The 14,260-nt window shown below is 46.8% G+C and overlaps 1 protein-coding gene across 5 annotated transcripts in view; it reads left to right on the forward strand.

The window, feature by feature from the left end:
- DYNC1I1 (dynein cytoplasmic 1 intermediate chain 1) overlaps window positions 1-14,260 on the forward strand; it is a 173,895-nt gene that overhangs the window by 150,683 nt on the left and 8,952 nt on the right. For all 5 annotated transcript variants that reach the window (XM_086468688.1, XM_086468687.1, XM_086468690.1 and 2 more), the window contains one exon: window positions 4,224-4,349. In XM_086468688.1, the coding sequence (XP_086324814.1) occupies window positions 4,224-4,349 (126 nt within the window). The remainder of the gene's footprint in view (window positions 1-4,223; window positions 4,350-14,260) is intronic.

Genomic DNA, 14,260 nt, shown 5'->3' on the forward strand with positions numbered 1-14,260 from the left:
TCAAAATCAGCTCTCATGTAAGGAGCAGGCTGGAATTATTTCCGTGGTATCCGAGCTTTGTATTTTTATGAGAATCAAAATTGGGTCTCTGGAGGCAGAAATACCATTTGGTTTCCTTACTGAGCACCGAAGAAACAAACTGAAAAAATCTCCATAAGGGATAAACTGTCAGATTCTGCATAGTTGCGAGGTTTTGTTAGGCAGGAGAAGCAGCGAAGTGCCGCTGAGAGGGAGAACTGTCAGCAGTTTCCTTTAGAGATGTAGCTGGAAGTGACCGTTGTTTGCTTTTACCCTCTGTCTGGTAGGTCATAATTAGTTTATAATTTTCAAGATACCTGTAGTTGATGACGCCGTTTGAGGCTGCCTTGCTCTTCGCTAAGAAAGGGTCCTTGTCAGCGCTTTTGCCTTTGTAATAAGAAATCTTGAAACAGCTATTTTTGAGTTCATTATTACTTTTAGATGTCGGGTATGTGATGTCAAAGGGAGACAGTAGAAAATGACAGGTCTATTAATGTGTTTAACGGCTGGCTATTGATAAAAATCACTGTGTACGAACTGGAGATGATTGTTACGGATGAGATCTGGTTTTGTTTAATTTGGGAAATAAGCCACGTTATTATTTAGGTATTATTCTGTAAACCTATTAAGAAAATACCTGGTTTTAGTTACAGTATCGTGCCTTCAAATTTTTGAACTGCAACACAGTTTCCAGTAGTGTTACTCCCCGTATTTATTGACATTTCTCCTGAGAGCTAGATGCTTTCTGATCAAAAATAACTAAAATCATTTGACTGTACTACAGATTCGATCAAGCAATTATTCTCAAAACCTCAGTGCAAAGTAACAAGGGTATGTGCGTGCTTCATGTTGATCTGTGGGTGCCAGAAACTGTTTTTGTAACAGCAGTGAAAGTCATTGCATTTTATTTTGTATTTCATAAATTGATATATAAAAAAAAACCCAACTTAAACAGCAAAAAATCCTTACTCACTCCTTCATTATTTTGCAAACTGAATATTATTTTTATGGAGCAGTACAGTGAGGTTTGCAGAGAGTTTCTGATACCAAACGCCGATTTCTTACCCATGTGTCTCTAACATTTCTTTTTTGATCAAGCTTGGAGAAGGTCCCTGGGTTGCTGGTGAGCTGACTTACCTATGAGCTGGTATTACACTGACTTACGAACCAGCCTAGTTCTGCTGTGTTCTAGCCCGTTCAAGGGTTTGTTGGGCTTTTTTGCATGCTGAACCTTAGCTTGGAAAGTGTGAAGGTGGCATCTATTTCTAGGTAACACAGGTAACCTGTATTTACAAGCAGGTTTTGATGCTACATAAGCAATAAAAATTAAAAAAAAAAATAAAAGGTATATTCTTACCGTGCAGGTTTTTCTGACTGTGTGTTTCTTAATCTGTTTCCTGTGCAAATCTCACTTCAAAATTGTTCAAAATCTGACGAGCATCAACTTCAGAGAATTTATGAAGTATTTCAAGTGTGATTTTAAAAACATAATGCTGCCATTATGAAATAGTCTTATCTTTGCAATCTAAAGTCAGCCTGTGTAATTTAACCTATCGTTGTTGAGAGCAGACAAATCCATTTTAAGATACTATGGTTTGACTGGATTTCTCGCCGTATAGCTGGAGAAAAGGCTTCTTATTTAGATTTTTAAAGACTATTTCATTATTGCTTTTTATGTTGTTAGATAGCTTTGTGGAACAGTGACAGGGTTTCACAAAACTATTAGGTTTTGAAAAAAAGAAAAGCACGGGTTATGCCTTGAGTCTGCGGCATGCGTGCTGCTTAGTTTTATGTGGAACACTGGAAGAATGCTGGATTAACAAAAAAAACCAACTCGGCTCTGGAGCTATGTATTTCAGGCTTCTGAAAGATTTTGTGAAAATTCAGTGCCTTAAATAGACGCTGTGCGTATTTGTATATGAAACAAATATCTTTGATCTACAGTTTTCGGAGAAACATAGCTGGTTAGTGGATTAGTCCTCCAAAATGTGGCATTTAGTTGTTGTTTGAAGAAACCCATTTCCAAATGTTACGCAATTAATTTTGGCTGGAATTGAAATAGATTTTTTTTTTTTTTTTTTTTAAATAGAAATCAGTGATCACAGGAGTAAAACTTGCTTGTTTTCTACTGTGATTTCTCATGGATCAACGGCCCCATGTCAGATTTAGGCCGTTGACTCTCGCCCACTAAGCAGTCACGGCCTTGGGACAAGGAGTTAGAGCGTGCCAGCCCTGCGGGGTGCTACGGCCTTGGACAGGACCTGGGCCTCCTGCACCGGGGGAAGATGAGCCCAGGAGCTTGTCTGCATTTGAAGGACTCCTTAAAAGGGGTGGGGAGAGATGGTATATCTGCTCTCTGAGCGCTCTCCGGCACTATTCCTGCCTTATTCCACAAACAAAACCCTCTTGCGTGTCACACGCGGGGCTTGGGATGCTGCCGTGAAGCCCTCCCTGGAGGTGACGCTTCAGCTTGGCCGGCTCATTGTGCTGGAATTGCCGGTTTGGTTTGGCAGCCTGGTGCCAGGGTCGGTGAGGAGGAGGAGCGGGGAGTCTCCCGGGGCAGAGGGGCAAGGCAGGCAGCCCCACTTCCCAGCCCGTGTCCTGCTGCTGGCATGGCCGCAACGAGAGCCTCGGGAAGGCTGCGAAGGTTCGGCTTCCTGCTGTCACTCGTCTTGTGTGACACAGTGAAGGTGCTAGAGCCGAGGAGAAGGGGACTGGCATGGGATCTATACGGTGTTTGGTTTAAAATTACTCTTCTCCTGGATCTTTCGGACCTGTCTCACAACTACTGTGTAGAGCTACAGCCAGAGAACTGAGAGGAAGGCAGCAAAATACCGGTTTTGTTAACCTTGTCGGTCTGTCACTGTTCAGACCAGGCTTTAATGCCACCTTCGAGCTGCTTTCTTCCTGCTTCTGCTGCATGGTGCCGACAGCGAGGACAGAAGGAGTACCTGTCACTCCCTCAGAGGTAACCCGGGCTCTGGTTCCTGTCCAGCCACCTCTTCTTGCCCGGACTGCTCTCAGTCCACGTCCATTTATAGATCCCAGGACACCCCCTTGTCCCCACCTCACCGTGTGGCCAAGACCCCTTCCCACAGACGGGTCTGGTGGAGGAGCTGCTTTTGCAGCTATCCTGTCCTGTTTGCCCTGACCTAAAAGAGCATTAAAGCTAAAAAAAGCGTGAAAGCTGGAAAGCCTGGTTCGGGAGACTGTTGTGCTAAGCTGCAGGCTCCTTGCTCGGGCAGGTTCTCGTGTTCAAGGCAGCTGGGTGGAGCATTAGCAGACTTGCGGGTTGCTGTCATTTGTCTTATGAGGTGACCTAAATCAACTGAGTAATCTACCTATCTGGGACAAACACCCACACGGTTCCTTCCTCCTGCAGCACCTTTCGATGCCCTCATTCCAGTGTAGATTACAAATACTTCTCCTTAGATCGTGTTCGTTGCTTTACTCGTCCCACACGTTGACCAGAAGCTTGATGTATTCTTGGGGATCACCCGTTCAGTTGGTTGACTTGGGGCGGGGAGGGGGGGTTGGAAATTAGGCAGCATCCAGGTGTATTTAAAGCAGAAGAAGTCTCCTGGGGATGTAAAGGAGAATTGTGGGAATATATGGTAGGAGTTCCTAAATGTCAGCTCAGCTGTTCTCGCTTCTGCCGTGTCCTCGCGCTGAAGTGATTAGCTCAGGACTTTCCTGACGTAATACCCAAGTATCGACCTCTGCATCTCGCCGCAGAGGTGAGTGGTGATGTACAGGATGTGCCAGCAGGAATGCAGAGCTGTGTCTGCCAGCCATCAGGTTCCTGGGCCCCGAGTCGGAGGCCAGAAGCCAAGGCAGGACTGAAGCCAAGTCCTACCCTCAGTTAGTTCTTGGTCATAAGTCAGTGACTTTTGAGAAAGAAGCAGATGTGGTTTTGCATGTCTCCGAGGTTCAGGGGAAAAAACTGTTTCATTTTCTGCCCTTTGCTGTGGAAAAGTCTTCTCTGCTCATTCCAAGAAATCTCTTAGGCTTTCCTCTTTTTCGCACATGTGATCGAAGAAACAATGAACCCTTTTTCTTCTCCCCCACCGACAAGGGTTGTATGTTACTCCCAGCAATGCTGAGGGACTTGTGACTCACCCAGCTAAGCAGGACGTGCAAAACTGACCCCCGGGTTCACAGGCAGCGTGATTTTATTGTCCTTCCTGTTCCTTTTGTTTCGACAGGTTCCCACAGCCAGTGTCACCATAGAAGGAGCTTCTGCCCTCAACCGTGTCCGCTGGGCCCAGGCCGGGAAGGAGGTGGCTGTTGGTGATTCAGAAGGCCGCATATGGATCTATGACGTTGGAGAGGTATTATTGTCGTGGGTTTGGGGTTTTTTTAAAGCTCGGCTGCCAGAGGGTGCCACATGCAAGTCTGAGAAAAGGTCATGTACCATAACACATGGGTAGGACACCTCCAAAGAATAAGCCTGAGTGTGTCTTTCAGTGGAGTCCCCGTCGCTTTTGGGTTGCCAACAGCGCGTTGGTTGTAAAGCTACCTTGCGAAAGAGTTGATGGGTTAAAGTCTCATCAGAGAAGTCTTTTGGAAAGTTTTCAGTGTTTTTACAACTTTTTTTTTTTTTTTTAATCGTTCTATGGGTGCAGTTGGAAAAAGTTGCAGAGGAAGATGAGGAGGGAAATGGAGGTGCATAAAGAAGCTGCATTGTTCTGATGTTGGTCCTGAAGGGTTCACCTTTTATACTCCAGTATCTCTTATTTCATGACAGCCTTAATGCTGTTGATTTTTCTCAGCATGACATGTACCGAATACATCTGTTCTTTTAACACTGAGTATCTCTGAATACGTGCAGAGGTACCAGCAGGAGGAGATGAGAGGTGTCGTTGGGGAGGCTGGTAGGTGCATGTAGGTGCTGAGAAAGAGCAGGATGCATCTGCTGTGTCGAAGGCTGCTCTCCATTCCCCCTGCTACGTCTTATAAAAACCACCTGAGCTGCAGAGTGTTTGGCACTGATGGGATCTACCTCTGTGTTGATGAATAGGGTATAAAGTGTTCTGTCGGCGTTACAATCCCTTGGAACAGTGAAGGGTGAATCTCTGAGCAATCAGCTTTTATGTGGAGAATTTGTTTTCCATCATTATCTGTGATAGGGTATTGAGATAGCCATCTCTACACAGTAGGGAAACATTATAGAATACATACAGAATTATCTGTAACTCTCATAAAGTGATTTTATGGCCCATAGCAAGATTGCTTGTGCATGACTCATGTTTTTGGATTGCATTCGCTAGTTGCAGGAGTTGCCTTTCCTCACAAATGTTTGCTGAAACTTCTTGCCGTATTGTTAGCGTTAATTTCTGACTTGTCTAAAGTTACTGCATTCAGATTTTCACTCTGACACTGGCAGGTCAGGCTGTTTTTATTTATTTTTCATTTTGGCATGACTGTTCTGAAAAAGGTGGATGTTCTGTCTTCCAAGTGATACGACAGGCTATGGAAATGTCTTTGATGACAGAGCAGTCTGATCTTGTCTGGGAGTCTAGACGGGCTGTAGAAATGTCTCTTTTTGCATATCATACACCAAATCACTCATAAGATTGTTTATCCCTGCGAGCTCACCCAGGAGAGCATGGATTTTGTGTTCTACGCAGAAGAAGTAATATTAAAGGTTTTGGCCTTTCCTCTGTGTAATCGGACTTCAGCTTGCAAAGAGAGTCACAGTGATAGATCAAAAAGACAGGCAGACTTCTATTGCTTGAAAAGGAAAAAGAAAAGAGAGTGATTCAACAGCGTTGATTTGTGTGGGTCTGGATCAGCGTTACAAAAAGTCTCCTGCCTCGCGGGCCTTAACACGCCCTGCCCGGGCAGAGCCCCGGCCTCTCCAGCTCAGCTCCGCGCGCGCTGAGGCACACAGGTGGATGTCCAGCCGCGTGGCAGCGGTCATGGGCACTGCCACCCCTCCTCCTCTGCCTAATGAAGGAAGGAGCTCGTTAATTTGTTGCCCGGCTCATTTTGGCAGCGTCGGTCTCTGCAGTAATTCCTGTACCGCGTTTAGCAGAGGTGGTCTGGGCCGCCGCAGCTTCAGGTCCTGGGTTGTTAGTGGCTTTGTCTGGTTTGAAACAGAAACATCTTCCAGCACGACTCTTCTCGCTGTACAGCCTTAGGTGAGACGCAGGAATACTTTGCAACTCAAGAGCCTGGCACTGAGAGCTCGTACTGTGAATATCGGCCTCCTCAGTCGTTAACCCTCCGTGCCAGCCCATACAGAGCTCGCTGATGAGTTGTTCCGTGCTTAGCCGTCCTCGGGCACGACGCACGGGGCCTTCACAGCGTCCCCCTGTGCTTTTGGAAGCGTCGGGCGGAAACGTGGCAGCCTTGAGGCTCGCTCGGTGCTTCAGCGGGCAGGGACCCGCCAGTTCCGAGGCGCAGCTGGGGTCCTCCTTTAGCCGTCCTTTTGGTGTGGCCGTGGTTCAGGGACATGGCGGGGCTGGGCTGACGGTGCGCCAGGGACAGTCCTTCCCCGCTGCCAGCCTGAGCCATACCCCGCCGCTGCCCAGTTCTGGCGCTGGTCGCGGTGCTTGTGACCACCTCCGTTTTGGGGCGGGAGACAGATCATCAGAGAAGCACCCATTTATTTATTTCGTTTGTTTGGTTTTCCTTGGGGTATTTTCTCCGTGAACGGACCCGGTGTGGGAGTAGGTGGGTGAGCACGTGGCTGGGACCAGGGGCTGGGAGCCGGAGCGTGCAGCCCCTGACGGCACGTGGCTTTCGTGTTTGCCCCAGCGGCACTGCAAAGCCCCTCGGCAAGAGCTCTGCCCCTCTCCTGCAGCCCCACCTTCTGAAAAGGCCTCGTCGCTGGGAGAGCTCGTCCCTGCCTGCCTGATAGCTCAGCAGCATCCTCCTGTTTGAAGGTGCTTCGCTCGGATTTGGGGAGGTGGGTGTGATGACCGGCCTTAGAAAGTCAGCAGGTCACTTTACAAAGACCCTGAATGCACTCGCCAGAACCATTCATGCTCCACTTGTGCTGCAGCCTTTTTAAAACCTTTCTTTCCTCATGCCTTTTCCAAATACCACATTAGATCAGCTGTGAATTCATAAAACATTGGTTCCATCAGAAAAAAATTGTGATTGTATTTGTATTGTAAGACAGACAGTGTCTTTGAATTTCACATTACTACATAAGCAATTTTTCTTACCTGAACAGGCAGAATTGACTCTGTGAATTCTGAGCAGAGCAGAAAACATCAGGATATCAAATCATTAAGGAAAAAACTTAAGTGACTGGAATTTTTACTTTGGTAGGTTCATCAGAGGTTTCAGGAACTTTTCTAGAGAACAGTGAAGTCTACTGCTGCTATTAACCCACGTGGTGTAAAGAGAAAATGTTGCATGGCCTAAATGAAAACGTACGACACGAGGCCTAACCTTGCATCCTTTGTGAGGGCAAGGAGTGTGAGATCAGGGCTGCTTGGCTCGTGTAAGAATTTAGGATTTGGCCCTTTTCTGATGTGTTAGCCAGTCGTATTCTTTATGACACGAAAAGTGGCAGAAACAGGAGGAGCGTGGCAGGGTCCCTGACCAGGGAGTTAAAAATAATGGTGACATTTCCAGTTAGGCTATATAATGTTATCTCCTTAGAGTGTGTACTTTTAGTTGTTTGATTTCGGCATCGTGTCTGAAAATAACTGAACACATTTATTTTCACAGTGAGGGGTCTATTTTCTCCTCAATGCATGTACTTTATGCCCATTAGCATTAATGGGAGTTATACACACACTTCCAGGGGAGAGGAGACTTAAATAGTCCGTATAGATGTGCTCTCGTGGATCAGTAACCGCTGATTTAAAGAATGTGAATTATAAAATGAAATAAAACCCCAAACACACAAAAATCTGATTGTTTCGGTGTGATGGGATCTTAAACCATCGCCAGAGGATATATCCAGTTATTGTAAATGCACTTTACTCACTGTGAGATCTAAATATTCAAGCCTTTGCTGGCCCAGTAGTTGGGATGATACTATTGTGATAGTACGTGTAATGCATTTTAGCTTCTGTGGTCTCACGGCTTATTTGCTGGGCAGCAAGTTTTCTGTGTGGTAGGAGCTGATTTTAGCAGAACATGGGCCACTGACTGTAGATTTATTCACCTGCCCAGATGATTGATAGTTAGCCCTGACTGCCTGTCTCTCCTGCAGATGGATTTTCTAGAAAGCCTGCTCCCATTGTGCATGCTTCAGTGATGTTACACAGTTGCCGCTGGCATAAATATTCTCTAACAGCCCCGTTTGTTGCTTACCTGGCCTGTTGGGAATGCTCTTTGCACCTTTGGTTGTGAAGGAAGCAGCTTCTCATCCAGCTTCCATTATTGCCCGCCCCCCCTCCCCCCCCCCCCCCCGCCCATTAATCTCTTCCACGTCATATTCTGCTTGCACTGTGAATAAACAGATAGGAACTGTAAATCGATGATTTATTATTTCATTGTGATAAAATATAATGTAAGTTTGCAGCGCAGGATTGGAGAGTTTGAAACTGTCATCACAAGGAGCTTTCTACTGTACCTTATTCTGTTAAACTGGTTACAAGACAGACTCTTGCATGGCTTTGGCGGCCTTTCAGGCAGTTGATCCTAGTTATGCTTTTCAAGGGTGGCTCGTACGACAGGCGGAACTGGAGAAAAGGCAGAAAAGGTCTTTCCCTGGGCCATCCAGGAAGGCTGGCTCTGCCAAAGAAAGCAGTTACCGGGATTCTTTGCACAGTTGTTACCTCTGTCCTCGTTTCCTTGCTGTGAAATCATAATCGTGTTGATGTTGGTGTGACCTCGTTAGGTTTCAGAGTCAGTATCTCCTTGTAGGGCTGCTGCGTTAGCTTGTTCGTGTTCTTCCCCGTTTGCTCCACGATGGGCGTCGATTCCCTATCTCGTTTTCAAGTAGCTGACCAACGAGGGTGGAGCTGGCCACTGCCTGGGGTACGTGGATGAAGTGGTGTGGTAAGGAATATCCCACTGGTGCCTCTGAAATAATGTTCTTTGATTTCAGCAGCCTTGAACAGCTGCCCCGAGGTTCTTGGGGCTCCAGACAGAGACAAGTGTGTGTTTGTGAGCAGCTCTCACGTTTCAGTATGTCCATGGAGTCACTTCGCTCTCTGGGTAGAGTGGGGAAGGGTTGAGACTTTGTACTCCTATCCTGAGATCCCGGCGTTTCGCTGCAGATTTGGTACGGGAAACATAGCCAGCACCTCTTTCATGCGGTTAAAAACTGCGGTAGCTCAGAGAGAGAAATGTGAAACCGGGTTTTGTGTCATGTAGTTCTCCAGGTAGATTTTCCAGTAGGTTTACTTTTGCCATCATAAAGCTCCTGTGGAGCGTATATTGAGTTAGGAAATGTTTTTGTCACAAAAGCAGAGCTGAGACTCGCCGTAAAATATTTTATTTTAAAATCTGTGTTGAGTTACAAGTATTCTTGGAACACAGATAAACGGCTCACACACGTGTTGTGACGGCAAATTCGAGCAATAATAAGGGGTTGTGCTTACAACCAAGTTGTATTCAAAAGCGTTCAGAGATCAAGTGAGATGCAGTAGTTCCAACAACACGCACAATCCAGGCGTGAAGGATAATTGAACGGATTGCGAGGCAGTGCCGGAGTTTTACCGTTGATATTTTTGCAAGGGAGGTTGGAACGCTGGCCTCGGAGAATTTTGAAAGCGTGTTTTAACAAAGCAGAATCTCTTAAGAGTTGTTGGAAAATGTAAAGAGCTAAGGTTTTGATTTGCTTCCTCTCTGCCCCCAGTTTTATAAAGTTCAGTCTTGAGAGACTTTTAAAACCGGAAGCTCCTAGAGGTGACCAAAAAAAAAAAAAAATAAAAAAAGGGAATATGACAGCATACCAGGAACTCCAGCTTTTTACGTGGATAGTATCTGAAACAGTGAACAGAACAAGCTCTTCGTCCCTCGCCCCTTGAATTTTGACTGATACAGCCAGTATTCACAAAGGGATTTTTGAAGTAGGTTAAATAAGAACTCCCTAATGAAAAAAAGGCACTAGTTGGAAATCAGTCAATTTAATTACTGTGTTTTATGAAGGCCATTACCCGTTGCTGATTACTAGGGTGATAAAATCTTTAAGCTTTGGTAGCCTCCATAGGGGGTGAGCCGATCTAAGTAGAGCAAAGTCCAGTCATTATCACCCTAAATACTTGTGTTTCTCATTACAATATTCATTACTTCAGGTTGCCGTGAATGCTTTGAGGTCTCTATGCAAGCACTGGTTTATTCTCCGGTAGGGAAGCAATGTTGGTATGTTGAGAAGTTAAACCCAAGCATTTATGTACTTTTACAGTTTAAAACGAGGCTTGGCTACATCCAGATGTAGAAATGCGTACGTTTACGCCTGGGAGCGCCCCTGTACGCTCCTCTTCATGGGCTTGTGGGCACGGTCCTGCTAGGCTGGTAAGAAATGGGAAAGGATGTGAGTTACCTCGTGCTTCCAGCCTGTTCTGGTACTTCAGGAAGCTGGGATGGAGGCTTGCGTTCCTCGTACCCATCGTTGTTCGGGAAGCCCTTCCCAAGAGGGACAGCTGAGCCATGGCCCGGCTAACCCGGCTGACCCACGGCCGGCTGCGGGGCGTTGGAGCTGTGCGTCTCCAGTGCCGGCCTGGGGCCTTCCCTTCCCTCTCCCTGCCGCCTCTCGCGCATCTTGCAGCATCGCTGTCTGCCTGCCCTTCTCGGGTCACCTTCCTCCTGGCACTCCTGGCTTACCGAGCAGCTTCGTAAAGCCGAGGTTATTTCAAAGATGACCTCAAAATCATTTCCCCTCTTGTTTGAAAGTCTGTATTTTTTCAAAGAGCACTTGAAACGTGTCAGGGAGAGGCGTGGATCTGGGCTACTGGGAGAGGAGAGCAGCCTGTAGAAAGAGGCTGAAGAACTTGGCGTGACGAGCCAAGGAAGGGTGAGCCTGGTGGCAGTCCGGATGATTCACGTCCTTGCAGAGACAGGAGCGCTTGGGGCCAGAGGGGGAGAGCCTGCGGCTGCAAGCTGGCCGTGTATTCGTCAGAAATGAGTATTTATATCCATCAGAAGGCTGAAGTTCCAGAGCAGGTGGGGACAACGGGACGAACAGCCTGTCAACAGCAGCTTGGGATGGGCTTGGGTACAGCAGCGGGTCGCACCTGCGTGCCGGGTCGCTGTCCCGCCGCTGCCGTGACGTCCGCTCGTTCTTGGTAACGACAGAGTTTCTTCTGGTTTGCAGCGTACATAAGTGAACGTGAAATTTCATTTTGCTACTGGAATATTACTTGTTACAACCAGAAGAAGTACCAGACTTTTAACAACGAAAACCTTTCTCTCATTTGTTGATTAGGCAGTGGAATTAGATGGGCATTAGTGAAAAGAGACAGAAAGGGGGGTGAGGGGTTTCAATAGTCATCCTAACAATTCAATTCATTCTTCATCCTTACCTTCCAGTTGCTCATGATGGAATATTTCAGTAGTTCTCCAGACATAGCTTACTAGCTCCCCGGAGAATTTCACGGGCTGAAAAGGCATGAGTTTTCCAATATGATACAAATATCTTTTATAAGAATTCCTCAAGTCCTCGTCACATGGAATAAAAAGCTTAAGAAAACCAGTCAACCAACCGACAAAAATCTGGCTCCAGTCCTTTTTCTTCGTTTGCACACTTCTTTTAAAGCCGGCGTATGTTTCCTTTTCCCTTGCAAAGGCCCAGATCCTCCCCCTGCAGTGAGGATCAGAGGGAACAAGCCACATGTGACAGGAGTTAATCGTGTAGCTTAATGCCCTATTAGAAGGCACTCAGATAACGAAGTGATGAGAGCGGCAGAGGAAAAGCTGTAAGAGATCATTCCCTGTCTGCGCTGTAAAGCCTGCAGGAGGGGGAGGAAGGAGAGCTGTGCGTGACAGTCTTCGGGCCGGTATTTTCCTGCTGAGCTGGGAAACACTGTAAAGGGCAGGAGAGAAAGGAGGAAGGCAGGCTCCGGGTCGGACGTCCCGCTCTGTCCTCTGTGTGTTTAGCACATTGGCACTACCGGTGGCCTTGCTACTGGCTCTTCAGGTAGCATTTCTCCTGAAAACCTTTCCAAAGGCTTAGTGGAAAAGGTAGTCTGGGCTTTCCAGGGGAGCTGTAGGTGAGACAGGGGAAGCTGAGCGAGTGCTTTAGGTCTGTCCTGTCCTGACCCTGCATCCTGGAACACCGCGGGGGGCCAGAGCTGAAGGCCATGCCTGTTAGTCGTGTCATGGAGTACGTGTTTAAAATGTCTAGTTAGCCCGTTGGGTGATAATTGCTCTGAAAGTTTTTTTCCCCCCTTTCTGGTGTAAAGAGGCGTGTTACTGAAAAACGTTCATCGCTTTCAGTAGCAGGGAGTACGGGAGGGGAAAAGTACTGGATGCAAAATTCAGCTTAAGCTCGGTCTGTGTGCAGCAATTTGCAAATTTCATTGAAATTCATGTGTTATCGTTGTGGTGTTAAAACACTTCTGAAACAAGAGCTGCTTTGTATAATGAACTTTCTTCACGACTCTTCTGTGGTTTCAACCTGTCACATCCAGTAGCAGATTTCGTTTTGAGACTCCTTAACCATGTTTTCAGTCTTTCTTTATGGTTTGAAGAATGGTCTGCATTTTGAACATGGAAAAAATATTTATTTCATGACTTGGAAAGGAACAGTTAAACCTAAAATATCAACTGAGGGTAGCTCTGGGCCTTAACACATCCTATTTGGTGGCTAAAATTCCAGATTCAGTGTTTAATTTAAATGTGAAATGTATCTGCCAGTGCCTGAAGGGATGGAAAAGTCTATGTCTGAAATGAAAAAAAAAAAAAACCCAAACCAAACCCAACAAAACAAACCCCCTGCTGTTTCATGGATGAGCTTTTGCAGATAATGGCATGCATGCACAATCTCAGGGAAGGCAGCAACTCTCCTGCCAACCAAAATCTTTGAGCAGCTCATGAGCTGCTTCTGGTGAGAGTCTGTTTGCCAGCTGGGAGCCAGAAAGCCGTGGCGAGAGCCCTTGACAGCTCCTGTTCTGCCAGATTTCCTGGCATGGCCCATGCTTGGACATGGCCGACTCGGTTTGGAAAGGAAGCAAGCTGAGCTGAAGACACCATGATTTATTCCTTCCCTGAGGCAATAGTCCTTCACTCGGCTGAACTTCCAGGGAGGCACCTTGGCCAGTGCAGCTGCCCCCCAGGCTGAAGCTCCTGTATTTCAAGTAAAAATGATGGGACAGTTCCCCCAGTCAGTGTAGTTGTCAGTAAAAAAATGTAGATATTGGAAAGAGCAATAGGTTGAAGGCTCCTTACCTTCTCGTTTTGACCCACTTGGTGTTTTTAGGCTTTCTAATGCATAACGTAATCTGGTAAAGGAGGAATTCTGGTCCCTTAGCTTCAAGCATGAGATGTCCTGAAACTCATGCAAAAAATTACAGGAGTTTTCAGTGGTGTTGAGAAAGGGCAATCCAAACAGGACTGGGATCCCCATGGGAGACGAGCGGCAGGCAGCGTGCCTCGACGATTTTCTTCATCAGCCTGTAAAGTGATGGCGTCACAGAAGTGGTGGAAAAGGCAGGAACTGCAAGAACTTTGCTGCTCAGGGCACCGCCTCTTTTGAGGCAAAACTGTCCGCTTTTCTGAAGCATGGGAGGTGCTCTTTCTGCTCCCGTAGCTGATTAATCATATTAAAATCACAGAATCGTTAGGTTGGAGAAGACTTCTAAGATCATCAAGGCCAACTGTCTCCCAACACCACCGTGCCCACTCAACTATGTCCCCAAGTGCCACATCTGCACGTTTTTTGAACACCTCCAGGGATGGTGACTCCACCACTTCCCTGGGCAGCCTGTTCCAGCTCTTGACCACTCTTTCAGTAAAGAATTTTTTTCTAATCTCCTAATTTTCCTAAATCTCTTTTGTTTCCAAGGGCTTAAACAGGCCAATAGTCTCTGCCACTGGACGTACCCCTCGAGGAGAGGATCCCCACAACGTGACTCAGGTGTGCTCGAGAGCAGGCTACAAGCCTAGAGCTCAGTGTTTGCATTTCAAAAACAAGACGTGATCTAAGGAGACAAAAGTAACCTAAACTTCAACTTTCAGTCATCGCTTTCGAGGTGACCGGTGCTCCCTCGGGCTTTTGTCCCCTGTAGTCACTATCAAGTGCAGCGTTTGGCTGCGTTACTGGAGGGAAGCGTCATCTGTTTGGTAGCTTGGGCATCGCTCTGCCTGGCTAATCCAGGAGAGCCCGAGCCGA

This window comes from Leptosomus discolor, chromosome 7, assembly GCF_034619465.1.
Source record: "Leptosomus discolor isolate bLepDis1 chromosome 7, bLepDis1.hap2, whole genome shotgun sequence".
Taxonomy (NCBI): Eukaryota; Metazoa; Chordata; class Aves; order Leptosomiformes; family Leptosomidae; genus Leptosomus; species Leptosomus discolor.